Source organism: Lissotriton helveticus, chromosome 4_1, assembly GCF_964261635.1.
Source record: "Lissotriton helveticus chromosome 4_1, aLisHel1.1, whole genome shotgun sequence".
NCBI classification, from domain to species: Eukaryota; Metazoa; Chordata; class Amphibia; order Caudata; family Salamandridae; genus Lissotriton; species Lissotriton helveticus.
Window position 1 is genome coordinate 1,175,476,045 of NC_136063.1, and position 27,136 is coordinate 1,175,503,180.

Consider the following 27,136-nt stretch of genomic DNA (forward strand, 5'->3'; position numbering starts at 1 on the left):
TGCGGCAGCTTCACAAGAACTTAAAAACTTGTAACCAAGACTTATTAAATCAACTGAAACGACATCTTGTCTACTGGTCTTCATTACTACAAAGCCCCCATTTCTTATGACTGGCTCAAGAACGAGGGATGTAGAGTTAATGCCCTGATTACTTAACGGTAATCCTAATTTCTCTTAGTGCTACTCGTCTTCAGCCCAGTCGTACTTTATATCAAACCTTTATTTGCTTGGTATTTCAGGAAGTGCTAAGAGTTGGATTATAGCACATGGCAGGGGGGTGGGTGGGGTTAGCAAGAGTTTCCGGTTTTGTTTCCTGTCTGCGATTGGATGCTACCTCATTTGTTATGACTGGGTCATGAACGAGTAGGACTAAGAGTAATGAAGATTACTGGTAAGTAATTCGGGCTTCAGGTACCAGTTACATAGCCAATATTTTACCCTGAAACTTGCTGTATACACAAAGAAGTCTGCAGCAGTAGCCTTGACCCTGTAAGATATTGTAAGGTGCACCCTGTCTAAGACAATTTAAGACAGCCAGACAGATTTATTGTTTCATTTGCCCTGTTGTAGATTTCTTTTCGCGGAGATTTTAAAAATAAATGTAAAATTCACTGTTAGACTATCCCCTCGTGACTCTGCCTCCATTCAATCAAGCTTATGTATGGGCACCTGGAGTATTTTTTCCATTTGCAACACAGCCCTTTGCAGATACCCATGCCCTGTGTGATTACTGTTTCTCTGCACCAACATTACACTGATCAATAAATCCCCTCTAGGCTCCATTGGCACAGATCTTTTCCGCTAACAAGCTCATCCCGAACCCTTTCGTAGATTCCCACACTCATATGGATAGTCAATTGGCAGAATGGGTGTTAGATAAATGCAACATCACATAACGTCCAAATGAATCCCCACTACCACTGCATCGTGAATACTATTCGCCGCGACTAGATCTCTTCTTCCTTGCAAAAAATTCAAGTCACACTGAAGAAACTGTTCCACAGGGGTGAAAGGAGTACATGAACTACAGGTGGAGTGACGCTACAAAGAGGCATCAGCTTTAGGCACCTCTTCCCACCCAAAACAATCTACAAAGAAAACTCACGTTTTTGTAAATTATTGCTCAGTCGTCCCTTCACTTAAGCAGTTAACTCTTCAATTCATATGTTTAATAATCCAAGCCTTCCCATTCGTTCTCTCAAGAGCAGTTCCTATCTCCCAAGCATGCTCGCAACGGCACTGAATCTGTCATTCCAGGCACTTCCTGGTAACCTCTCCCTCCCTCCCATGTGGTGACGCTGGGTAATGTTTATTATTTCAGTTATTTGCTCAACAAATAATATTTTGAACCTCTGTATTCTGACAAATGCTAAAATCGGGGCATAAACTATTATAGCTTCGTCCGCCAGGAGAAATCGTTTCAGATTACGAACTATTGCTACGTTTATTTTGCTTTGCATTTATTTATCACTAAGCGCAGGGGAGATTCCCAAAATCAAACACTAGGCCGCGTATGTCCACGCGTCGGGCTTAATGTCCCGCCATATTAGGTGTAGCTGGCCGATTCGACACCGTTTGGGCGTGGTTAGATGCTTTGACTCCACTCTCCGTTTCAGTATTTATATCCCTGGGTTACTTGCACCCACTCTAGATGTTCGCCTGCATGAGGGGAACCTTATATTGAGAGTGCGCAACAGCAAATATAAGACAGAGGCAAAGTCCGTTTTTCTCAAGAATGACACCACGCTGCCTCTCCCATCTGGATTTTATGTCCGCTCCCCAGAGCATAGAGCAGGTCACGTGAGAAGAAATGTCATAAACAAAGAAAAGGGATAATGGGTAGCCTTATTTTGTCCTGTCGCGAGACAGCTCGTGCGCAGGCTCTCCTTGCAGATGTCACGTTTAGTCCTTCTTTTCTGTCTCTGTCTGTGTTGACAGGTACCGTGGGTTGGCCTGGCTGTCCTAGGGCTGCGCATGCGCTGTTGCTCAGCTGTCACCGCTCCCGGTCTGCGCTGGTGTCGGGCGAGGTCGTCAAGTAGAGCCCGGTGCCTCGCCATGGCTGGCGCTCCCGGGGCCTCAGTTAACCCCTTCCTGAGCGACTCGGAAGAGGAAGATGAGACGGCGGCAGACCTCTTGTCCCCGTCAGGCGGCTCGGAGCCTGCTCTGTCCCCAGCTGGACCCCCGGTACCGGCCCCTCCCACGGGCCCTGCAGCGGAGCCGCGCTCGGTGCCGCTGGATGTACTGGCCGCTCAACTCCTACGGGAACAGCTGGTGCTGACGGCGCTGGAGCTGCACACTGAGCTGCTGGAGAGCGGCCGCGAGCTGCCGCGTCTGCGGGACTATTTCTCTAACCCGGGGCATTTTGAGAGGCAAAGCGGGTGCACTCCGCCCGGAGCCGGCCCCGGGGGCGCCCCAGTGCCGGCCGGGGGGCCCCGCGAGGCCTCGCACAGCGCAGGAGCAGCCGGCGGAGGCAGCCTGAGTAAGTGTTCCTGGTGCATGTGACATCTCTGTGATTAAGAGTGTCAGCGAGGAAGGGGGTGGAACCTGATCGTGAAATGCACAGATCACCAGTGTGCACCCTTGGTAGGATTCTGTGTAAGGCATGGTACTGATGGATGAGTGGGTTGGCCCATCCTTTTGGCTTCATTATTTGTTACCTATCCAAAGAATGATTTTCTGCATCCCCTGTGAGGGCTTGAGGTGCAATGACACCTTTTCCTTCTTCCGGACTTTACTGAGGTGTTGGTTTGTGTCTATCATGATATTCTAAACTATTGACGAAAGCTTCTCTGCAGTGCGACCCATGAGTGTAATCACTCATAGGAGCTTGCCGATAACACATAGCCACAGATGGCTGCATATCACGTGTGTTCCACCCAGTGCTTGAATAAAAAATTGATGTACCGGTATCCGAATTAGCTGAAGGCTTTCTTACTGAAATGTGATGTATATACACAGATCACTGCAGCAGTAGCATTGACCCCGTAAAATATTGGACGATGCACCTTTTTTGACCATTCAAGAGAGCCATGTCTTACATGGTCGTACAGGTGTATACGGTTTTGTTAAATTCTATTTCATCTGTTCATTTTTTTTTTATTCTGTGTGGTGACTACAATTTGTAAAGGAATTTGCAATTATAACGTATAATTGCAAATTCCTTTACAAATTGTAGTCACCACTACAGGGAGAGGCTAAGCTTTTACATAGGTTACAGGGGGTAGATAGGTCTAACATTAGAAAAAGGAGATCGTTATTGATAAGTGAGGAGGTAAGTACTACAGTGACATGCATGCATCGTGTTTTACAGTGTAGATCCACCGTATTGTCAAGCAGAAGGGAGGGAGTTAATGGATTAACACTTTAAGGTGTGCATATCTGGGCTAGCAGCAGTTTATTTTTCTGCGGGGCTTTGACAAATATTTAAGGAGGGGGATCCAGCTTTTATAATGGGTATAAATGACCACAGATTGTGCACAGATTGTGCACAAAACCTGAGAAAAAGCGAGACAAAGCAAATTTATCATTGTATTAGGCAAATTAAAGCAACCAGCCACCGTTCTCAGGCCTGTGTTTTTTCGTTTTACTTAATGATCCATGTTGTGTGAGACTTACAGTTTCAATTTTTGTTGGATTATCATAGGCTCAAATATTCCAGCATGTAGAGTGCTCGTAGGTAAAAATCAAAAAGTACTGAAGGTGCCATGAACGGCTTGGTCATTTGGCATCGGTGGTTATTAGACTCATCCTTTACATATTGCTGAGTAGTATTGGTGACTTTATTGTATACGTTTTTCATATTCTGCCAGCTAAGGGTATTTAGGAACCAGAAGCTAGCGTAAATGCCCATGGTCATAGTGTTTTTGATAAATGAAGGGTATAGCTGTCCAGAATTCTAAAGCGAAGCCCTTGAGAATACATCACAATAAAGTAGTTTCTCAGTTGAATGAGGACAAATATCCTAAAATATGCCTAGAGCATCCCATACCTGGGTGCACCAATAATGGTAATGACTAAAGACCTTCAACTAAAGTGAGTGTTATCATGCACTGTATTTACTACAGTGCATAACCACCAATATCCTTAGACACTTGTCTAGAGATGAGCAACACTGACTTCACCAAAAATGGTGATGACTATATACTTTGAACTAAGGCGAGTGTTATCCTGCACTGAAGTAACTCCAATGCATCTGGGTGGATTGATAGCTAGTGAACCAGGCTATGTGCTCCCTCTCCCCTTTCACAGTAAGGTTCTTTTAGTAGCCGACATAGCAGTTTCCAAGCACTTAGCAGGCAAATGTTTTGTGTGCTAACCTCATCACAGTGAAATGTATTTTTCAACTGAAACAAGTACCCTATACATTGGAGCTATTACTTTTATTTTATTCCCTACCATTACCTGCCCCAGCTTTGCTTCCTGTAGGCGCACTTTGTACACGCTCCTCGTCACTTTAGGTCCCATCGCCTTACTGGTTTAGACACAGTCATAAAGACATAAGTCCCTTGTTTTAGAATAGCTGTGTGTCTGTTGTAATGTATCCAAGAACATGGTATTGAGGCGCTTGCTGTGACTAGGTCATACAAAGCAAACGCAAGGAGACAATGGACAGAGCTCTGAAACTTTTCAGACACTCACCCTAAGTCACAGGTCTAGGTTGAATCCATCACTGTTATTTAGCTCACTTCGCCACCCCTGTTCAGACACAGCTATATGCAAATCAGTTTTGACCCTGCGCCTCATGGGAACAGTCAAGCTGGAACTGCCAAGCCATGTCTTCCCTGGACCTTAAACAAGCATCTTGGGACCGGTTTCAGGGCTATGTCCTTTTTGCATTTGTCACCCCGAGTGGGACGGGTATGCCCAAATGTGAGTCCAGTGCTCTCTGTGCCACTGGATTCAGGCTATCCTGGCTGATGAGGGGTCAAACCGCCAGTCCAGGGAGGACCTGGGCTGCAGTTCGGGCTGGACTGCTCTCATTGGGCGCAGGGTCAAGACTGATTTGCATATGGCTGAGTTCAAACTGGAATGGCATGAGGAGCAAAAAACGATGGCTTTAGACCCAGATCTCTGTACTGGGGTAAATGTATGATATTGTTCTGCATTCAGTCCATCAATTGTTCTTTTTGCATTTGTCACCCTGAGTGAGACGGGTATGCCTAGGTGTGGGTCCTGTGCTCTCAATGCCACTGGAGTCAAGCTATCCTGGCTGATGAGGGGTGAACTCCAGAGACCAGTCCTAGGATGCTTGTTTCCATTCCAGGGAGGACATGACCTGGCAGTTCAGGCTGAACTGTTCTGATTGGGCGCAGAGTCAAGACTAATTTGCATATGGTTGGGTTCAAACTGGAATATGATGGGGAGCAAAAAACAATGGATTTAGGCCCGGATCTCTTTACTGAGGTGAATGTATGACATTGTTCTGCATTCTGTCCATCAATTGTTCTTTTTGCATGCAATTAGGTCATGGGCATTGTCCTCAAGTTAATCCACTTTAGATATTGACAAGGCTAATTTATTTTTAAAATAAAGATACGTACCAAAGTGGCTATTCAGAAATAGGTAAAATATTGCATAGACAGCTAGTGATCTCTGAAAAGCACTCCCGTATTTTCAAGGCTTGTAGATGTATGTATGCTCAAAACCACATCATTATCCTGCACTTGGTTTCCAGTTTTTCTTTCAAGATTGACGTTCTATGGACTCCCCTTTGATTTTGAGTGTGTTGATGGAATGCATGCTGAATTGTTACATGAAGGAGGAACTTGGCTTTTAAATTCTATTATGCAGCTAGATCCAATGCACTTGTTTTTCAAATGCACTGCACATTGTATAAAATTGAATAAAAGTTCTACAACTAGTTTGGGATCACAAAGCCCTCTTTAAGCATGCTGTGATTTTACAAAGGGGCTATGCAGCTCGTGAGCTAAAAAACATTTGTTATTCCGGTAAAAAAAATATGTAATTAAATCAGATCGCATGATCTTGAAACATCTCCATTGGCTACTGTTTGAGGCATGTACTAATTTCACAATAGCCTGCATATAACACAAGGCGCTGCACTAATGACATCGCCCTACCATAAGTACAAATTACATATCAAAGACGGAAAGGGAAAGAGGCAACTTCTATTTAGAGATTCCCCAGTTACAGAATAATAAGAATGGTAGCCAGGCCTTATCTTGCTTAGACACCCCCCCCCCCCTCCCACACACACACACACACAAAAACTATGGAGGCACGTCCATAGTCCATAATCTCCTTTCCTTCAGGAAAGACCTTAAGAATCTCTTGTTAAAGTTGAATCTTTCCGAATTCTTCGATGCTCAATCCCCCATTTTTCGAGAGACAATCATAGATTCCTACGCTGAGGATCAATGGAAAAAGCAGGACAGCAGGCCCTACATAAGTACGCTGCCATACTCTGTGATAATATGTCTTTTGCTAGCGATGAATAGCCCTGACATCTGATTGATAAGATAGCAATAGAACGAACAAAATAACAATAGTGTACAGAGAATTTAGAATGTTTACTGAGGGGCAAAAGCTGCAGAAGCAGAGGGGAATTGTGGCATACTATCAAACTGAATGTAATGATGTGGGATACTTTACAACTGAGAGTATATACACTCCTGTTCTGCTTTCTCTTCCCCTTTCCATGTCAAGTAGTGCACCTGACATATATGTATATGTATATGTATGTGTGTGTGTATATATATATATATATATTACCTACTGGCGGTCGCCAGTAGGTATATATAGTTAGAATTTTCAAAAATCCCATAGAGAAAAAATCCTATGTCTAATAACTTTGGCGTTTGTGGACGGAATTGGCTGAAATTTTCAGGAAAATTGCACATTTTGTTTCTGAGCAGCCCTTGAAAATTTGGGGGGGTTCGTCAAGGGGGGGCCGAGAAAAAAGGGGGGTCCCAAAACGTGTTTTTAACATTGAGTTTTCCATAGGGCGGTTGGCCTCACTTTTAGCCCGAACGGCTGAATGGATTTGCACGAAACTTGGCAAAATTGTAGGGACTGGTAGCCCGATGTGCCTTTTGTAGGTCTCAATATATGTGCTACAGTGGATTTTGAGAAATTAACGTTTAAAAAAAGATATATATTTGTAACAGCGGACCGGGCAGCGCTCCAGGACGCGTACTTTTCGCGCAACGGAGCTTTGTGAAGCGAATCTGATTGGTTCTCCGGCGTCTGTCAACATTCCAAACAGTCCGTAGCGGCCGCCATCTTGTCTCTCGGTAGGATCGAGAGACAAGAGGAGGCGAAAGCGAAGGGGCAAATGACCATAAGGGGGAATAGTAGATCCTCGCTGACCCCCTAGGTTTGATGTGGAGGTTTTAAAAGGGCCCCGCGGGGCAAAAAAAAAAATAATAATAATAATCGAACGGCTGAAAGGATTTGCACGAAACTTGGTAAAATATTAGGGACTGGTAGCCCGATGTGCCTTTGCTAGGTCTCAATATATGTGCTCCAGTGGATTTTGAGAAATTAACGTTCAAAAAAAGATATATATCTGTAATAGCGCTCCGCTTCGCGTAACGGAGGTTTGCGAAGCTGATTGGTCATTCTGTCACTGGGCTATAGTTGGGCTACATCTGGCTGATATTTGGGCTACATTTGTTTTTTTTTCGTCTCTGGCGGCCATCTTTGGGCTACATTGGGCTACATTGGGCTTCATTGGGCTTCATTGGGCTACATTTGGGCTCCAACATATATATAGGCCAATGTAGCCCAATATATATTTTTCAAAGTTAATTTTCGTAAAAACCACTGGAGCATATATCTTGAGACATAGCAAAGGCACATCGGGCTACCAGTCCCTACAATTTTGCCAAGTTTCGTGGAAATCCATTCAGCCGTTCGAGCTAAAAGTGAGTCCAACCGCCCTATGGAAATGAAGGAAATGAATGGGTAATTTGTAATTAGCAAATAGCTCATCGCAAACTAGGAATGGTAAAGAATCGCTATTTATTCCTTAAAGTTCGCTATTTAGGAAATGCAAAAAACTTTGATGATACATATGGCGGTTCATCTCTAACAAGATAAGAAGCATAGGGATAGATTTATGATGACTGGCGCATCACCAGGGATGTGTTAGTCATTCTGTGCCGCTGTTCCGTCACCTATGGTGTGCTGCATTTACAATGCGGCGCATCATGGGGCAAAAACAGCACAGATGCGTGATGTATCTGTGCCGTAAAGGTGGCGCATTGCTGGAGTTGTATCGCAAGTGTGATGAAGCTCCAGCAAGGGTCGGGGGTGCCCCTGTCGCAGGGTTTCTGTTCTCACACAGAACTGTGGACAGAGGATTGGAACCTCTGCGAATTAGGGTGTCCCAAAACTCACGTTAGTAATCAAAAACCCCTTAGCAAGCTAGGTACAGTGTCACATTGGATATAACAAACTCTCAATGTTTAGACAATCCAGAATATGAACTTATAGTACCTCAGGATACGTGGAACTCATGAACAGTCGGTCGTTATATATTTCTTAGAAACCAGAACATGGAGTTAAGAAGAACACATGTGTATTTGAAATGTTTATTTACTAATGCCGTCTTCTCAGGCGTAGTATCTTAGATAATACAAGTACACATATTATCAGTAGCAAAATTACCAGCATAGTTACTAGTACATAAAAAGCGAATGGTGATAGTATGTTAACATGCTGTAAATGAATAAGAGTTAGCAACACTTATAAGCAGCCGCGGGCCGTGGAGGGAGTTACGGTGGGGCAGGGAGGCGGGGAGGGGGAGGGGCAGGGTGGAGAGGGCTCCACCCTGCTTCTCCCCCTCCCCGCCTCCCTGCCTCACCGTAACTCCCTCCACGGCCCGCGGCTGCTTATATCTCACCCTCCCTAATACACATATTATATTATTTGCTAAGAAGGTCTCTTTGTGTTGGTTTAGGGCGTGCCCATACTTTAGTGTCTTAGATTTGAAGGAATCACATCAGCATACACCAGCTCTCTCTTCATGTGAACCGCATCAAGTGTTGTGTATGTGTGTTCGGCAAAGCAATATAAAACCCGCCTCATGCCCAGAATTGGCAGAAGTTGCACTTATGTTATGAGTATGAAGTCGTGGAGATCAGACCTCATAACAATTCTGTATCGTGTTGTTCTTGAAACTTTAGCACTCGCTGTACAGATATAGTTTAACAAGCAAAGCAGATAGTAGAGCAATAACATATTATTCTCATGTAAACCACGATGAACTACTAGGTTGAAAGCTAAAGCAACAACCAAGTGTCGTGTGCAGAAGTTGCAAAAAAGGAAAAATGGCGTTTAAACCGGTAATGAGCCCATGCTAACTTAACACGGTGTAAAGATATCCAGGACCTAGATGACACCTCCCCATGATCCGGAAACGAACTGAATAAGATAATAGAAGTGCCATCTCATGAGAGCAGATTGCAAGTTTATATGTGGACGGTCCGCAAGGTAAAGCATTAAAAACTAGGAAAATTTAATGCTAAAGAAAAATAAAACAGCCAAGTACTTTATCGAGTCTTAAGCCAATAGGCAAGGTAAATAATAAAAACTTGACAAATAAGTCAATGAATTGTCAATGAAATGCTAGTACTCAGCATATCAAACATGAAAAAGGTCTATGACATAACTGTGTATGCAAAATAAGCTGCAACAGCCTCCAATAGGAAGTCACCGTCTTCATCCGAAAACAGTTCAGCCATCCAATTTAAAAGCGGAAAAGAACATACGTGCTCTCCCAGCACCGGATCCTCTATCACCATCAGAGGACAGCTCGGTGGGTTTTCAAGAAAGCTCTGTTCCAAGAAAGACTGTGCTGCCGCCAGTAAATTCCAGGGACCAATTAGTCCATGCATCAATGCCACAGCCATAATCCTTTCGCCAGGACAAACCAACTCGTGAGTAATGATAGGAGTCATCAGCTGATTTATGTCGACGTCAGGAGAAACCGGTCCGCAGAGACACAAATCAATGGCCCAATCGAAATCACAGGTCAGGCAGTGAAACACAGGCTGGACACAGGTGAAGTAGGAGAATTGAAAAGATAATCCATATGCCGTGCTTAATATCGCCAACGGCATTGTGCCATAATATTCTAGCATGCGATTGCGGAACAGTGTCAGCAGCTGCAGGGCGGGAGGTTGCATAGGAGGGACATCCATATTTAAAAATGTAAAAAAGCACAAGAGCGTCCGCTGGTAATGCAAGTAAAAATGGCAATCCACGAAGCAGAGTGGAGAAAATAGAATGAAAGAAAGCAGGGATGACTCCAAAGATTTTCTCAAATGAAGTCACGAGACCACTGGTAACAACTTTAAAAAAGTGCGCCAGGGCCTTTGTGGAGGATGCGTTAAAGATAGTCCGAACCATCTTGCTGAAATGGAAAGGCAAATCTGAATTGAAAAGGGTCTGCACCTCTGTACGGGTGTTCGCTATGTGAAGCACGAAAGTTTCACGGGCCGAACTCAAGGCCACCTCTCTCTGAGACAAAAGAGCTCTTATTCTTGCCATGCCGTTGAAATCTGCTCCCAAGGTTGGTATTTGTGGCGAGATTGAAAACTCCCTATGTTCATGTGTGGGAGGAAATAGAACATTTCTGCAGCAAATAACCCGTTCACTTACTGTTACGATAAAAGGAATACTTTTAATTAACCTAGAACAATCTTCATTATTGAGCATCAAATAACTACCATTTTCCAACAACTTGAACGTGGGGATGATAGCAGGAACTGGCGTGCCTTGCAACACGCAAGCCATATTTGGTCGGTGTTTGTTGCATGAACCGTGTAACTGTATGTGCCTACACATTAGTGAATGATCTGGCGTCTCAGTGCATTCCTCTCCATTCAGATAAACTTCTTGATCATCTTTGAAACATCTGTATGTGTATGGAAGCGACCAGACCTCATGAAGAAAAGCACTACCTAAAGGTTCATAACGACCTATTGGTATATATTTCATACAATTTGAAAACTTATATAAAGCAAAAGGCAGCGTTATTAAACCGTGGATAAGGCACGTTGCCAAAAAACCCGCAATCCTCTGCTGATGATGTCACTGAGCATGTCATGAATGATGTAATATGTGACATCATCAGCAGTGGATTACGGGTAATAGTATCTCTAGTTTACTCCCCTATAGCTGTCTTTCTTTTAACATAAGTGTCTGTTTCCTTCCCTTATACTTACTGTTTTTGGTTCGCTTCCGGTTCGCGTACCGGCGAGCGAACTGGGAAGCGAACTAAGAGAAATAGAGGTTGGCACAGTTCCAAATATTGTACCAATTTTTTAATAACGGGGAGGTAGTTCTGAAAAGAACTTTTTTTTTTATTGTTTTTGTTGTTTTATATTTTTTTTATTATTTTTCGGAACATTTTTTTACTTTTTTTGAATTTTTCTGAACAGTTTTATATTTTTTTGGGTTTTTCTTGGAGGGGGCAATGAAAACGATTCATTGTAAAGGGCTCAACAGGAGCAACAAAACAAAAAAAAAGTATTTATTATTTTGGGCGTTTCGTACAAACTTGCATATGATAGTCAATAGCTCTGTTGATCAGAGTGATGCTACTTTCTCTGTAGCAAATGAATCCATTGCAATGTACGCAGACGTGTTTTACTTCACCAAATCTCATTTGTATATTTGGCACCATCTCCCTGCCCTCTGGTCCCGTTACTTCCGGTACAACAGATCTTCTGGCCATAATAGGGAGATTATCTAGGTCGTTCCGAAACTGTGCAGCACTGTAGTTGTTAGGATGCCACCTAGTCATATGGCGATGCATTGTGTAGTTTCCGAAACTGTATTTTTTGTCGGTCCCTCTGGACAGTCTATCTTGACATATAAGGCAAGTTACGTATCTTGCATTTACTTTTTTCTGACCTTTGGGAATTTTAAAAAATTGCCAAATGAAGTTTTCTTTCCGGTGAGACGTCCTGGGCTCCTCAGGCAAAAACTGCCTCTCTTCCTGCTCTTCCTCTTCTTCCTCTTCTTGCTGAATTATAACTTGAGCAGGTGGTCCACTCTTCCTTGGATGTGGTGGAGGTGGTGGGGAAGCACCAGCTGAAGCTACTAAAGAAGCCATTGCTCAGTGATCACAAAGGGTCTTTCTCTCACAATGATGAAAGTCAGAGTGAGGAAAGAAGGAGGGATTTTCATCATTTGGGAAAAACAAGAGTTCTCAACCAATGAAAAGTGTTCATTTTAGATTATATGACCTAGTCTTACATCATTAGGAAACCAAAAGTGAAATGAACCAATGAAAAGTGTTATTACCAAGTCACATGACCTGCTGTGTTTACGTTAAGCGCTTTGCAGGGCCTCCCGGTTTGCTTCCAGAAACCTGCGCTTTGCGACTCGCTTCGCGTACCAGTTCGCTAACGTAGCACGTCATATGACGTATCACGCGACAACGTGAAACGTCATGCGGACGGGAGGCGTCACGATGTTGTTTTCTAACGCGGCAGTTGCGGTAAAGAAACGTTTACCGGCTCGCGGTCTATTTCGCGGCATCAAGGTCAGCTAACGGGAAGCTTCCCGATTCGCGAAGCGGGAACGAAGAAAAAAAAATATTAAAAAAAAAAATTATTCATAAACATATAAAATATATTTTTGGATTTAAAGAAGAATACATTTTACAGCTACAGCTATTAGCTGTTAAAAAACCAATGAAATTCACTGAAAAAACCATAGGTTATAGACCATATATAGTTAGGAATTAGCATTTACAAAACCTTGAAAATTCACTGAAAAAACCATAGGTTATAGACCATATATAGTTAGGAATTAGCATTTACAAAACTTTATTTTACTCACACAAAACCATTGAAATTCCATATATAGTTAGTTGCACTAACTATATATCGCGCACCCGCAATCCACTGCTGATGATGTCACATATTACATCATTCATGACATCACTGATGACATCACTGATGACATCACTGATGACATCACTGATGACATCTCAAATGACATCACTGATGACATCATGACACACCAATACCAGTTACTACATACGCACTCACTGATTCCTACGTCTACACACACATTCACTCATTCACCCATACAATCACTCATACATACAGTCACTCATTATTACAACACTATCATATGCACTCATACACCTACGCAGACACTCACACACTGCCACTCATCCATGGAGTTACTCACACACCTAGTCAGTCCTGTAAAGAATCAATCACACTTCCATTTCCTCATCTATACAGTTAAACACAGAACACCATACTTCAGTGACATCACTGATGACATCACTGATGACACCTCAAATGACATCACTGATGACATCTCAAATGACATCACTGATGACATCATGACACACCAATACCAGTTACTACATAAGCACTCACTGATTCCTACGTCTACACACACATTCACTCATTCACCCATACAATCACTCATACATACAGTCACTCATTATTACAACACTATCATATGCACTCATACACCTAGTCAGTCCTGTGAAGAATCAATCACACTTCGATTTCCTCATCTATACAGTTAAACACAGAACACCATACTTTTTCGCACATATACTAACACATACTTACTCTCTTATACAATCACTGATACAAGTACAGATTGATATGCACAGAGTCACACACCTCCCAGCCAGCCACACACACACTCAGTCTTCCATACATCCACTCATTCTTCAATATGTAAAACATATTGTAACCTATGGTTACAAAAACACACAGACACTAGATGATGTCATTTGAGATGTCATCAGTGATGTCATCAGTGATGTCATTTGAGATGTCATCAGTGATGTCATCAGTGATGTCACTGACCATGTCATGAATGATGTAATATGTGACATCATCAGCAGTGGATTGCGGGTGCGCGATATATAGTTAGTGCAACTAACTATATATGGAATTTCAATGGTTTTGTGTGAGTAAAATAGGGTTTTGTAAATGCTAATTCCTAACTATATATGGTCTATAACCTATGTTTTTTTCAGTGAATATATATATCCAGTTGAAGACTAAGTATAGTCGAAACGCGTAGGTCGTCCTGTTGCTAATGTACATGGTGTTTAAAAGAATAAATAACTTAAACTCACTGCTGCTGTGGTGCCGTGACTTCTGTACACAAGGTGGGAACCAGAAGATTCGAAGTAATATATATATATATATATATATATTCAAAGGATAATCCGGCAAGGCGCAGGCTTTCTCCAGGCTGCAAATACGGACACTGACCCAAAGTAAGTGCAAAAGGTGGTTTATTCGGTTGTTTATATATTTTAGACTTTTGAGTTCCATAAATGATTATGAGGTGACAGTTTTTCACAGTTTTTCAGCGTTGTAGAAGAAATACTTACAGTGCGTTCACCGTTTTGCATCGAATGCGACTCCTATGCTGACAGATACGGGTCTTGACTTTCTGGGTGGTTTGTCCCACATACAGTTTAGGACATGGGCATTCAATTGTGTCAATAACATTACATGTATTACAATTTGGGAATGAACGTCTTTCAACCGTGGTGTTATTGTCCATATCCATATTCCATTCTGAAACCACTCCAAGATGGCGACCCTTCTGGCAGAACCCCTTATCAGTTTCCATGGCCCACATGCAGGGAGCAGGAAGATTATAGCTGCCTCTGCGCAGGGCATATTGTGCTCGCAATCTGGCGTAGTACCCGAGGGAGACCGTTCCCGATTGATAGCAGATTCTTGCTCTCATCTCGCAGTTCGAACTAAGGTAAGATCGCATCTGGCAGCCACCCACGCCATTCCAAACGCACCCGTAGTCTGGCCAAACCCTGACATTCTGTTCTCCTCACAGCGGCAAATACAAAAAGAAGGGGGACTCATTACCCACAGACGGACATGATACAGCCGTCAGGGACAACAACAACACCGAGGCAGATTTAATTGCCCTACTCTGTACCGGCACCTTCAGGTACAACTCATCCGCACCCCTTTTTGATAACAGTACGCTTGCGCACTTAACTGTCCCTCATTATACCTACTTCTCCTTGCCACAGATTAACGGCCGCTTTCCACTTTTTCAATGATAGCTAGGAAATGGAGCCCGCAATTTGGGTAAGCCTTTTCCAATCCTTGATTCCAATACAGAAGAACCATCGGTTCTGCCCGACTTTTAAATCCCTTACCTTCGCATGACCGCACCAACTAAGGGTGTTTTTTCCTATAGGGTGTGGAAGAGCCAGACTGACTACTATATGCATGGAAAAAGTGGATGTATTCTTGTGTTGAATTTTATGGTACACAATTCGGGTTACCTCTTCACTAAGTCACAAATAGACAGTCCTCTCACATAGTAATTCACCAATGTGATAGCACCTTATCCGATTCCGAATATGCAAGGCTGCCATTTAATGAAACTTCTGGATGTGCGTTGCACCACTGTCAGCAAGCACTAATTAAGCCACTGGCTTTCTTGTTTTGTTTTTTCTCCTCCTTTACCTTCTTACAGGCGGTTGTACTATATTAATGCCAGGCAACTGGTTAAAATGTTAGTCCTGATGATGATCCCAGATAATTTGAGCAAAGGGATCGAAACGTCGACTTTTTTGAGTGTTTTCACAACTAACCAATGTGTTGAATCTCGTTGTGTCTAGCACGTGTTTGGCAATACTTGAAATTGACACACTGATTTAAAAATGGCCAACTTGCTCAGTTTTTGCCTGTTAAAAAACCTTCCGCATTTTCTCCCCAACCTTTCCCTCCCTAGTACGGTACAGGATTGTGCCTTACTGTTATTCCTTTTAATTGTATGAATCACTTTAAAATAAATACCCTGTCCGGCTGGACAGAGGAATAATATAGCTACCTATCATGGCCTATATTGTATTCTTTCCTTGATTCTCTAAAAAGCTAAGGACCCTTGTCTTTAAAACCTGAGCGGCGCAAAAAAAAGTAATTTTCTTGTTGTGGGATCTCTGGCAGAGGAGGAGACCACCATGGAAGAGAACACGAGCAGCAGTTAAGCATTCCTCTTCCACAGCAGCCTGTGGGGTTAAGGAGGGTCACATGGTCTGGGACTACCGGCCACCCCCCGCCTTAATACACAGACTGCATTACTTAATTCAACCAGTCAACACCTGAGTCTTTGGAAGACAGGGGATCAGGGACCCCCTGGCCGTATTTATTAAAATATGAAAACAAAATTAAAAATTTTAATAAAATAAACATTTAGATAATTATTAAATGCACACTTCAGAACATTAGATTAACATCCATGTTTGACATGGTATGATGGGCTAACCTTAACAAATAGCTAGTACAGCGTGTTTCCTAACCGAATCTAACATCCTGAAAATTAACTGCATTCTAATAATTAAGTCGTACGGCAAGGTCGCTAACCGGTGTCAGATCCTTTACAGCTACGCTCCCACGTTCGAGATGCGCATGCGCAACCCAGGGCCCGTTTCACCCACGTGCGCTCCCTGAACTCCATTTAACCATAACAGGAGGGCCCTTACACTCGCGCACCTTGATGACGTCATAGTGTCTGTGAGGGGTGGCTACCAGCCTGAGGAAAGCGTAGACTCCCTCCCCCTTCTAAGTAATGGATATCCTGCCCCTGAAGTTCTGGGAGAGACCAATGGCCCCTCCCCCTGGGCGGCCCCTTTCGTGAATGGGCCCGCCCCCCCTAAGGACCTTAAATTGCTGCTCACCGATTATGACCTTACCGCCAGACACACATAATAAATACGACATTGCTATTCTAAGAGGGAAAAAAGGCCTAAGGAGAAAATTAGTTAAAACCACAGCAAAACACAAAACATATACATATGTACATTTTGCCTGTAAACGGGGAAAAAAGCCTAAGGAAGAAAACATTTTATTCCTATGATCCTGCATATCGCTAGACAGTATACCTACCAGTGTCCTTACCCAAATTCCGCTAACCAAGGGGATGGAGGGTGGGGAAAATTACACAGCCCCACGGTGGGGCGAGGAGCGAGCCTGGGAAGCGCGGGCACAAAGAGGCCGCTTCCCGCGCTCCCCAGGCTCTTAACCCCTTCGCAGCCGTGGCCCCGCCCCCTCGGCCCGGAAGTGCACAACTACTTCCGGGGCAAGGGCGGGGGCAAGCCACCACGAAGGGACCGGGAGGGATATGGGAGGGGCCGGGCCCCGCCATGCGTGCGTGGGGGCCGATTGGCCCCCCTTTTCTCAAGTACAGCAGCAAGAGACTCCTGCGCTTGCCACTTGCTGCACTTCTTTCGTTAATAGGAGTGCGGCTGCGTGCAGATTGTGTTGCTGGTTGAAAGTATTCATGCTCATGAAAGCGCCTGTCATGTTTGTAGCCGGCACTGCTATTGTGTGGCGTTTTATATATATATATATATATAAGTGATTATGAAAGCACATGTCGTCCTTCTAGACTTGCTGCATTCCTTTAGTTAATAGGAGCAGTCAGATTGTGTGGCTTTTTTTAAAGTATTCGTGCTCATGAAAGTGCCCATCATCAGGGGCATAACACAGGCCCCCGCAGCCCCCGCGGTGCGGGGGGGCCCTAAGCTCCAGGAACCCCCCCTCGGCACTGCCCTCTGGCCGGAGAGCTCCTGATTGAGCTCGGAGGGGGCCCCTCTAAGTTCCGTGCAGGGAGGCCCCCTCAGTTTTCGTTACGCCAGTCCCCATCATGCTTCTAGAGGGAACTTCTGTATCGTGGCTTTTTAAATATATTAGTGATTATGAGAGCACATGTCGTGTTTCGAGACTACAGTGCTAGCTCGCTTTAATGATAACTAATATATTTAAAAACCCACACAATAGCAGCGCTGTCTCGAAGCATGACGCTTGCTTCATGAGCCCTAATGTATTTAAAAGCCACACAACAGCGGGGCCGTCTAGAAGCAGGACAAGTGTTTTCATGAGCATGAATACTTTCAAAAAGCCGCACAATCTCCCTCGCAGCCACGCTTTTGTTAGCGAAAGGAATGCAGCAAGTCTAGCAGCAAGATGGCCGCTTTAATGCTCACAGCCCTGGCTACCTGGCATGACTGCTACACCGGAATCTGAGGAGACCCATACATAGCTCAGGGTGCTGCAGATACTGAGACATGAGTGTATAGAAATGTAAAGGAGATGTGTCCTTCCCAAGCCTCCCTTAGCCCGCAAACTTCGTTTTTAAGCACTTGGGGCACAACAATAAAGTTAGGTCAGAGGTTCTGCAAACCTCACTTCACAGTTTACTACCACTAAACTTAATATTGCAAAAATCAGACGTCTATCGGGATAACTGCCACATGAAGAAGTTGTGCCAGTGAAGAACAAGTTATCGCATACGTATTGCAGGAACATAGCCTATTTTGACAATAATGTCACTCTACAGCTGTATCATAATATTTTGTCCGATACTTAGTGGTATGCATATAGTGCAAAGATAACTTTAAACTTGAGTCTCTCAACTACATTAAGAGCTCATGTTAACACAAACTACATGTTTTAAGGTTGGCATAAAGGGTGTAAGAAGAGGAATGAAAAAAGACTTTTAAAGCACAACAAATGCAAAATGGTGTCAAAGTGCTAATAGCAGTTATTCTTAGGGATAGGAGAGAAATCAAGGAAGAGCTTGCTGACTGCCCATTAGAGAGTAAAAAGCCAGGTCTTTAAGACCTTGCAAAATGAAGCATGCGATTAAAGACTGGAGATCGAATGGGGAAGTGAGTTCCAGAGCTTGGTTGCGGCCACCGAAAAAGCTCTACCTCTCCATCTCGATTTTCTATACCTAGGAACAGTTAGAAGATGCTTGCCTGAGCATCGCGGCTCTCTAGAGGGAATGTAGCATTGAAATAGATTCCGGAGTTGTCCTGGACTTACATTGCCCAGGGCTCTGTGAACCATGCAAATAGCCTTAAAGGTAATTCGTATGTTCACAGGTAGCCAGTGAAGTTTCTGAATCCCTTCTGAGACTGACTGAAATATGGGGATATCCAGGCCTAATCAGACTGCAGCGTTCTGACCAAGCTGAAGTTTAGCAAGAATAGTCTTATTAACCCCTTCCCTGCAGTGATAATTCCCGCACGCGGCGTGGGGGGGGGGAGGGGTGGTGGTGAGCGCGGCTCCACGGTGCTCGTGACGAGTGCAGCTCATCATGAGTCACGGTGGAGCTGTGCTCATGACGAGCTGGTCTCATCACGACCCCGCCCACTGATTAATTTGCCGCACAGGCGGGAAACCAATCGCGCATGGGTCCGTTATGACGAGACCAGCTCGTCATGAGCACAGCTCCATTGTGACTCATGATGAGCTGGTCTTGTCATGAGCACCAAAGAGGTTAATATCCAAGTAGAGAGCATTACAGTAACCCAACCTGGACATGATGAGTACCAAGGACACTTGTTTTCATGCAGGAAGTGGAATGAAGAAAAAATTTCTTCGGGATTTGAGTAACCAAAAACAGGTAGAAAAATGTCCTGTTTACCTACAGGTCGTGCGATACATTTCTATAGACCACAACTCCAAGACTTTTTGTTAAATCTGTTGAAGTGGGTAAGGCCCACAGCCTATATGGCCTCCATAAATTGGACCGCACAGATGGTTGACCACCAAAGATCAGGACCTCCGTCTGGTCCCTACTGAAACAAGCATTAGAAATGCAATCGGGCTCGGATTTATTTGAGTTTGAGCTAATGGCATTGTAAATGGTAATGTATTTTTGCTAAGTGTTATGGAGTGTGTTAATGTGGTGTGTAGTGGAATTATGTGTGTTAGATTATAATTGTAGCAATGGTGGCATGCTGTGTTTTTACATGAATATGTTTAAAACTAAAGTGTACCATACTGAGATTGCTACAATACTTAATTGTGGATGTGTAACAATCGATGCATGTACTGATGGCCGTAACTGCCTGTAGAAATTGTGCACTGATGGCTGGTGGTGAGCAGTAGCATTGGTGGTGGTGGTACTGCTGGCCGTAGTACTGGTAGTGGTAGTACTGGTGGTGGTGGTACTGGTGGTGGTGGTACTGGTGGTGGTAGTACTGGTGGTGGTAGTACTGGTGGTGGTAGTGGTATTGGTAGTGGTAGTACTGGTAGTGGTAGTACTGGTGGTCGTGGTACTGGTAGTACTGGTGGTGGTGGTAGTGGTAGTACTGGTGCCTGTAGTACTGGTAGTACTGGTGGTGGTGGTGGTACTGGTGGTGGTAGTACTGGTGGTGGTGGTGGTACTGGTAGTACTGGTGGTGGTAGTACTGGTGATGGTGGTACTGGTGGTGGTGGTAGTGGTACTGGTAGTACTGGTAGTGGTAGTAGTGGTGGTGCTGGTGGTGGTGGTATTGGTAGTGGTAGTACTGGTGGTGGTGTTACTGGTAGTACTGGAGGTGGTGGTACTGGTAATGGTAGTACTGGTGGTGGTAGTACTGGTGGTGGTAGTACTGGTAGTGGTGGTACTGTTAGTGGTGGTACTGTTAGTGGTGGTACTGGTGGTGGTACTGGTAGTGGTAGTACTGCTGGTGGTGGTAATGGTAGTGGTAGTACTGGTGGTGGTACCGGTAGTGGTAGTGCTAGTGGTGGTGGTACTGCTGGCCGTAGTACTGGTGGTGGTAGTACTGGTGGTGGTAGTGGTACTGGTAGTGGTAGTACTGGTAGTGGTAGTACTGGTGGTCGTGGCACTGGTAGTACTGGTGGTGGTGGTAGTGGTAGTACTGGAGGCTGTAGTACTGGTAGTACTGGTGGTGGTGGTGGTAGTGGTAGTACTGGTGGTGGTGGTGGTACTGGTAGTACTGGTGGTGGTAGTACTGGTGGTGGTGGTACTGGTGGTGGTGGTAGTGGTACTGGTAGTACTGGTTGTGGTAGTACTGATGGTGGTGGTACTGGTAGTACTGGTGGTGGTAGTAGTACTGGTGGTGGTGGTAGTAGTAGTACTGGTGGCTGTAGTAGTGGTAGTACTGGTGGGTGTAGTAGTGGTAGTACTGGTGGTGGTAGTACTGGTAGTACTGATGGTGGTAGTACTGGTAGTACTGGTGGTGGTGGTGGTACTGGTAGTGGTAGTACTGGTGGTGGTGGTACTGGTAGTGGTAGTACTGGTGGTGGTGGTACTGGTAGTGGTAGTACTGGTGGTGGTGTTACTGGTAGTACTGGTGGTGGTGGAACTGGTAGTGGTAGTAGTGGTAGTACTGGAGGTGGTGGTACTGGTAGTGGTAGTACTGGTGGTGGTAGTACTGGTGGTGGTAGTACTGGTAGTGGTGGTACTGGTGGTGGTACTGGTAGTGGTAGTACTGGTGGTGGTGGTACTGGTAGTGGTAGTACTGGTGGTGGTACCGGTAGTGGTAGTGCTACTGGTGGTGGTACTGCTGCCCGTAGTACTGGTAGTGGTAGTACTGGTGGTGGTGGTACTGGTGGTGGTAGTACTGGTGGTGGTAGTGGTACTGGTAGTACTGGTAGTGGTAGTACTGGTGGTCGTGGTACTGGTAGTACTGGTTGTGGTGGTAGTGGTAGTACTGGTGGCTGTAGTACTGGTAGTACTGGTGGTGGTGGTGGTACTGGTAGTGGTAGTACTGGTGGTGGTGGTACTGGTGGTGGTAGTACTGGTGGTGGTAGTGGTACTGGTAGTGGTAGTACTGGTGGTCGTGGTACTGGTAGTACTGGTGGTGGTGGTAGTGGCAGTACTGGTGGCTGTAGTACTGGTAGTACTGGTGGTGGTGGTGGTACTGGTAGTGTTAGTACTGTTGGTGGTGGTACTGGTAGTGGTAGTACTGGTGGTGGTAGTACTGGTAGTACTGATGGTGGTAGTACTGGTAGTACTGCTGGTGGTGGTACTGGTGGTGGTAGTACTGGTGGTGGTAGTGGTACTGGTAGTGGTAGTACTGGTACTGGTAGTGGTAGTACTGGTGGTCGTGGTACTGGTAGTACTGGTGGTGGTGGTAGAGGTAGTACTGGTGGCTGTAGTACTGGTAGTACTGGTGGTGGTGGTGGTACTGGTAGTGGTAGTACTGGTTGTCTGTGAACACGGCGTGCCAAGAAGAAATCAGGCTCTTAAACTCAGTTCTCTTCCACATATTTACTGTAAAATGGAAAGGTTAGCCAACATTAATCTTTTTAGGGTGCAGCAGGCCTGGGGATGCGGTTCACAAACCTGTAACTAAACCAGTGTGGCTGTGATCGTTAACCACGTACAATCTAATCAATTACGGAAAGTAATCTGTTGCCAGGCTCGTATAAATTATGGCAAGTAAACAAAGAAAACAGTTATGGAATCCGCAAGAGTGGTGCACGTTAAGGTCAGCCCATCCACATCTGGGGGAGGGATTAATGCGGGCAGTTTAGTGTTTATAATGCTTATTATGTCATGAAGCGGACACTCACTCTGCAATCACTCTGCAGTCACACTCACTCTGCAGTCACTCTGCAGTCGCACTCACTCTGCACTCACTCTGCACTCACTCTGCACCTGCACTCACTCTGCACTCACTCTGCACCTGCACTCACTCTGCACTCACTCTGCACCTGCACTCACTCTGCACTCACTCTGCACCTGCACTCACTCTGCACTCACTCTGCACCTGCACTCACTCTACACTCTGCACTCACTCTACACTCGCACTCACTCTGCACTCACTCTGCACTCACTCTGCACCTGCACTCACTCTACACTCTGCACTCACTCTGCACTCACTCTGCACTCACTCTGCACTCACTCTACACTCACTCTGCACTCACTCTGCACTCACTCTGCACTCACTCTGCACTCTACACTCACTCTGCACTCACTCTGCCCCTGCACTCACTCTGCACTCACTCTGCCCCTGCACTCACTCTGCACTCACTCTGCCCCTGCTCTCACTCTGCACTAACTCTGCCCCTGCTCTCACTCTGCACTAACTCTGCCCCTGCACTCACTCTGCACTCACTCTGCACTCACTCTGCACTCTGCACTCACTCTGCACTCTGCACTCACTCACTCTGCATTCTGCACTCACTCTGCACTCACACTCACTCTGCACTCACACTCACTCTGCACTCACTCTGCACTCACTCTGCACTCACACTGCACTCACACTGCACTCACACTGCACTCACTCTGCACTCACTCTGCACTCACACGGCACTCTCACACGGCACTCTCACTCTGCACTCACACTCTGCACTCACACTCTGCACTCACACTCTGCACTCACACTCTGCAGTGTGTGGGTGTCTCCCTGAAAAAGATGGGGAGCCACATGGAAGAGATAGTGTGTGCTTGTGAGAGCCGAGGGTCCGACGGGTCTGTACAGAGGGCACTGCCAGAACTAAGTATGTCCCAGTACTGTAATACCTGACGCTGCGGCGGGTCAGGATTGGTGTGCATCGGAAGAGCAGAGTGTGCGTCAGTCGTGTAACAGCAGAGGCTGCCAAGGTCTGGGTCGAGGTACTTTGGCACAGTGTGGTGGTGCTGTAACAGATGCTGTGCTAGTCCCGACTGAGATACGTTGGCTGAAGTGAGTGCGCCCTGTATTGCACAGCAGGGGGGGGCGGCAGCTCTGCATTAAGACACATTGGCAGAGCTGCGGCGTTCCGGGACTGCTGGAGCCCAGGGTGCGGTCGGTCTGGATTGAGGTGGGTAGGATGCGCCTCAGTACAAAAATAGCAGAGGGTCAACAGTTCAGGACTGAGGTACACTGACCGAGTTGTGTGCGCCCCGGACCTAAAAACAGGAGAAAATGGCGCTGTGCACCCCTGTACTGAAAGAGCAGTGTGCATGGCATGTGAGAATTGAGGTACACTGCCGGAGCTATGCTCGCTCCGCAACTGAAATAGCAGAGGATGCGGCAGGTCGGGATTGAGGTGCACTGACAGAGCTGTGCACGCCTAGTACTGAAATAGCAGAGGATGCGGCAGGTCGGGATTGAGGTGCACTGACAGAGCTGTGCACGCCTGGTACTGAAATAGCAGAGGATGCAGCAGGTCGGGATTTAGGTACACTGCCGGAGCTAAGCTCGCTCCGGAACTGAAATAGCAGACGATGTGGCAGGTCGGGATTGAGGTGCACCGACCGCTGTGGTGTGCGCGCCTAGTAATGAAAGAGCAGAGGGAGTGGCTTCCCTGGAATCAGAATTGAGGCCCAATGCCTGAGCTATGGCGCCCCTGTACAATGATAAGGATGCGGGGGGTCAGGATAGAAGCCCACGGAAGAGCAGTCGGAGTTCTCGGTACCTGACACAGCGACGCTTCTTTACACGCAGGGTTAAGGTGCATCTCCGGCGCGCTGGCAATATGGCAAATGGAAGAGTGGCGTTGCGTGGATGAGTGGCGTTTCTGTGGATGAGTGGCGTTGCGTGGGCTTTATATGTCCGGTCGTGGTGGCAGGAAACAGCAGCGTACTTGTCGCCTAGGCAGTGAAGTCTGGATTTGTCTCTGTTGCTGAACGCTCAAATGTGGAAGAAGCTCAGTCTGCAGAGAAGAGCAGAAACCCTGTGTGAAATTGCTTCGGCGCAACGCCGTGTCATTTCGGCTGCAAACTCGTGAAAGCCGTCAAGAGTCCCTAGATGAACCCTATGTGTGCAGTAATGGGCTGGCTTCAAGTCCATATCAGATCTAACAGCCTCACAGTTATGCCCCTTAATCCCAAAAGAGTATACTCGACGTCGAGGCAAGCCAGTAGGTCGCAACTATGTGAGAACTATTGGTTTTGATCCATGTTGCACAGCAACATGACTGAAAATAACTGCACCTCGGTTCGGTCATTGTTGACTGCTTCATAGCTTTAAAAAAAATGTATACTATTCAGCCATGTTGGGTTGTTGTACTACATGGTTAAAAAAACCATACCCGAGTGAGACATGTTTGCTTTGGCAATGTTTGTTTTCGCATGCCGCACTAATCATAGGGTGACCAGGCGTCCCGGATTTGCCAGGACGGTCCCCGTTTTTCACCAGCTGTCCGGGCAGTTTTCGAGAAATGTAGCTCCTGTCCCGGTTTTTGGAGAGGGTCGACTAAAAACGTGGGGGGGGGGGTTTATGTTTTACAAAGCAGGGATAGTTAGCAGTTGTTCCAAGAAAACAATTTAATTCCCAGGCAAGCTACTGGGTTTAAAAATGGTATCTTATGTATGTTATTACTGCCTGTTTTGTAATTCTCTGCTGAGGAGGCCTGTCATTCTGTGCGCTCGCTTGACGTAAAATTATCGTCCTTCTATTTTTGTGAAAAGTCCTGGTATTTTGTTTTAAAATTCTGGTCGCCCTAACTAATCAGCGTAGTTAGTTGAGGCGTGTGAGTAACCGGGTTCTGACAGGTTCAGGGGCTCGGGGCCATGTCCACCCTCCTGAGTTTTGCTTCTATCTTTGTTTTCTTGAATACACGTTAAGTTACACATGATTAACATTTCAGCTAGTGTCTATTATCACACTGAGCTATCTCATTCTGCCGCTTGGATATTTCTCAAACGCCCCCTCCTGCCCACACCTCTCTGCCTTTTCCATTAACCTGCACCTCCTTTTCAAAGAATGAGCCAGCCACGTGGCAGTGACTGCAAAGAGGCCGGGGATCGCATGGGCACGGCTCAGCTGCGATCCCAACATCCTCTGTTGTAAGTTTGCAGGCATTGTGCGAAGCTGTTGGGGCGCACTTCAGTGTCTGTGTTGCTATGGCACACTTGCTAGGGCGTCACTTGATTCTGTTCGGCAGTGTACTTCGTCCCAGTGACAGACCCGCACAGCCCATGAAAAAAACATACATCCCTACAACAGATATGTTGGATGTGGTTCTCCTTCGGTGTTGAATTCTATCGCTCTTGTGATATTTATCACACTTTAAAGAGCGCTGGATCCACGCCTTAAAGCGCCCACCAGCAGGTCCTCTGTGCGCTATGCGAGATGGCCCACCAGTCTTTGAGTGGATGGATTGTTGCCCTGCACTCCGGGTGGCGTCCAGCCAGGCCCTTCGTAGGCTCCTTTGGGGGTAGATTGCTGTATTTCTTTTTGCATGTCTTTGTAGGGCGGTATCGGGTGCCTCACGTCTTGTGTTTTCCTGCAGTCGAAGCCTCTGTTATTCAGTCCTTTGCCAGCGGTATCTCGGCACCGGCTAATCAGAAGTGATCTTGTGATGTAAAGTTGTAAGTGGGCCCTCCTTCGAGGGGTGTGTGGGAAGGACCCCTCCCCTGTGCCGGTTGTTAGGTTAATCTGCACTCTTTACACGCAGGGTTAATGTGCATCTCCGGCGCGCTGGCAATAAGCTCATGCTCACTCACATGCCTGGTCCGCACAATAGAGTTATCCGAGTGCTGTTAAACTGCTCCCATGTACTTCATAACAACTCGGCATGTACCTCCGATGAAAAACTGAACGCGCGTAGAATCCCCGAACAAACAAGCTTCACAACGCCGGACCACAGATCGCGAAAGCGATCCAATTGTAAAAAAAAAAAGAACAAGGAAGCTGCGCGCTGAGAGCTGCAGAATTGTGAACGCGCCCGGCCATCTGGATTCACTAACGGAGGCACCCTGACAGCTCCTAATTATAATTTATGTACTTCTTTGCGCGAGCACGAACGAAATATGCCCAAAATGGCGGAACAAAACTACATTTACCCTATCACTTCAAGCCTATTAAAACGAAAACACAAGGAAGACGAATCACTGGCCAGATGACAGAAAACGCTAAGGAATGTGTGGAATTCCTCTCACCAAGGCCCTAAGGATACTTCTTCTTTTTTTTCTTATAACATTAGGATCTCGAAACTCCTCCCCCACTTACAGTGGGGAGGAGTCCGAGCCCTAAAAAGGACAAGCAACAACTTCCTTAGCAGTACAACTTAGCAACTAAATGACTGGCTGGTGGCTGATACTGTGTGTGTATGAGATAGTATTCTTATGTTTGTTGGGGGCTCATCGTTGTTAGGATCCCTAGCTAATGCATTTTGACAATATAAGCACAATAATCCCGAAATGTTGTAATTTGATTTAATTGATTTATAGAAACATCTTGCAGCAAATGTGCAAAAATAGGATAGTCTCTTCAGATTTCAAAAAGTGTATTTTATCAACATGCAGAACTGTTTCCTCTTAGTAAATCAGATTTTCAGTACATTGAGAAGTATTATTTTAAAGTGATAGTTTTCAAACATGAATTTATGTGGTGCTGTATGGGTGGAATTCACCATCTTTTCACTTTTTTTAGCAAAAGTTTGGAGTGATATTTGCACTAATATTTGTC

At 45.5% G+C, this 27,136-nt stretch overlaps 2 protein-coding genes across 11 annotated transcripts in view; one reads left to right on the top strand and one right to left on the bottom strand.

The window, feature by feature from the left end:
* PIGN (phosphatidylinositol glycan anchor biosynthesis class N) overlaps nt 1-1,276 on the bottom strand; it is a 1,090,233-nt gene extending 1,088,957 nt beyond the window's left edge. The window contains exon 1 of one of the 2 annotated variants that reach the window (XM_078687755.1): nt 1,106-1,276. The gene's annotated coding sequence lies outside the window, so the exon portion shown is untranslated. The remainder of the gene's footprint in view (nt 1-1,105) is intronic. The other variant, XM_078687756.1, reaches the window with a different exon arrangement.
* Nucleotides 1,277-1,918: 642 nt separating this feature from the next.
* Nucleotides 1,919-27,136, top strand: part of RELCH (RAB11 binding and LisH domain, coiled-coil and HEAT repeat containing) — an 878,561-nt gene continuing 853,343 nt past the window's right edge. For 7 of the 9 annotated variants that reach the window (XM_078687759.1, XM_078687760.1, XM_078687762.1 and 4 more), the window contains exon 1: nt 1,988-2,479. In XM_078687759.1, coding sequence (XP_078543885.1) covers nt 2,056-2,479 — 424 coding nt within the window. In that variant the 5' untranslated portion in view covers nt 1,988-2,055. Of the gene's footprint in view, nt 2,480-27,136 lie in introns of all 9 variants that reach the window. The other 2 variants (XM_078687764.1, XM_078687757.1) reach the window with 2 other exon arrangements.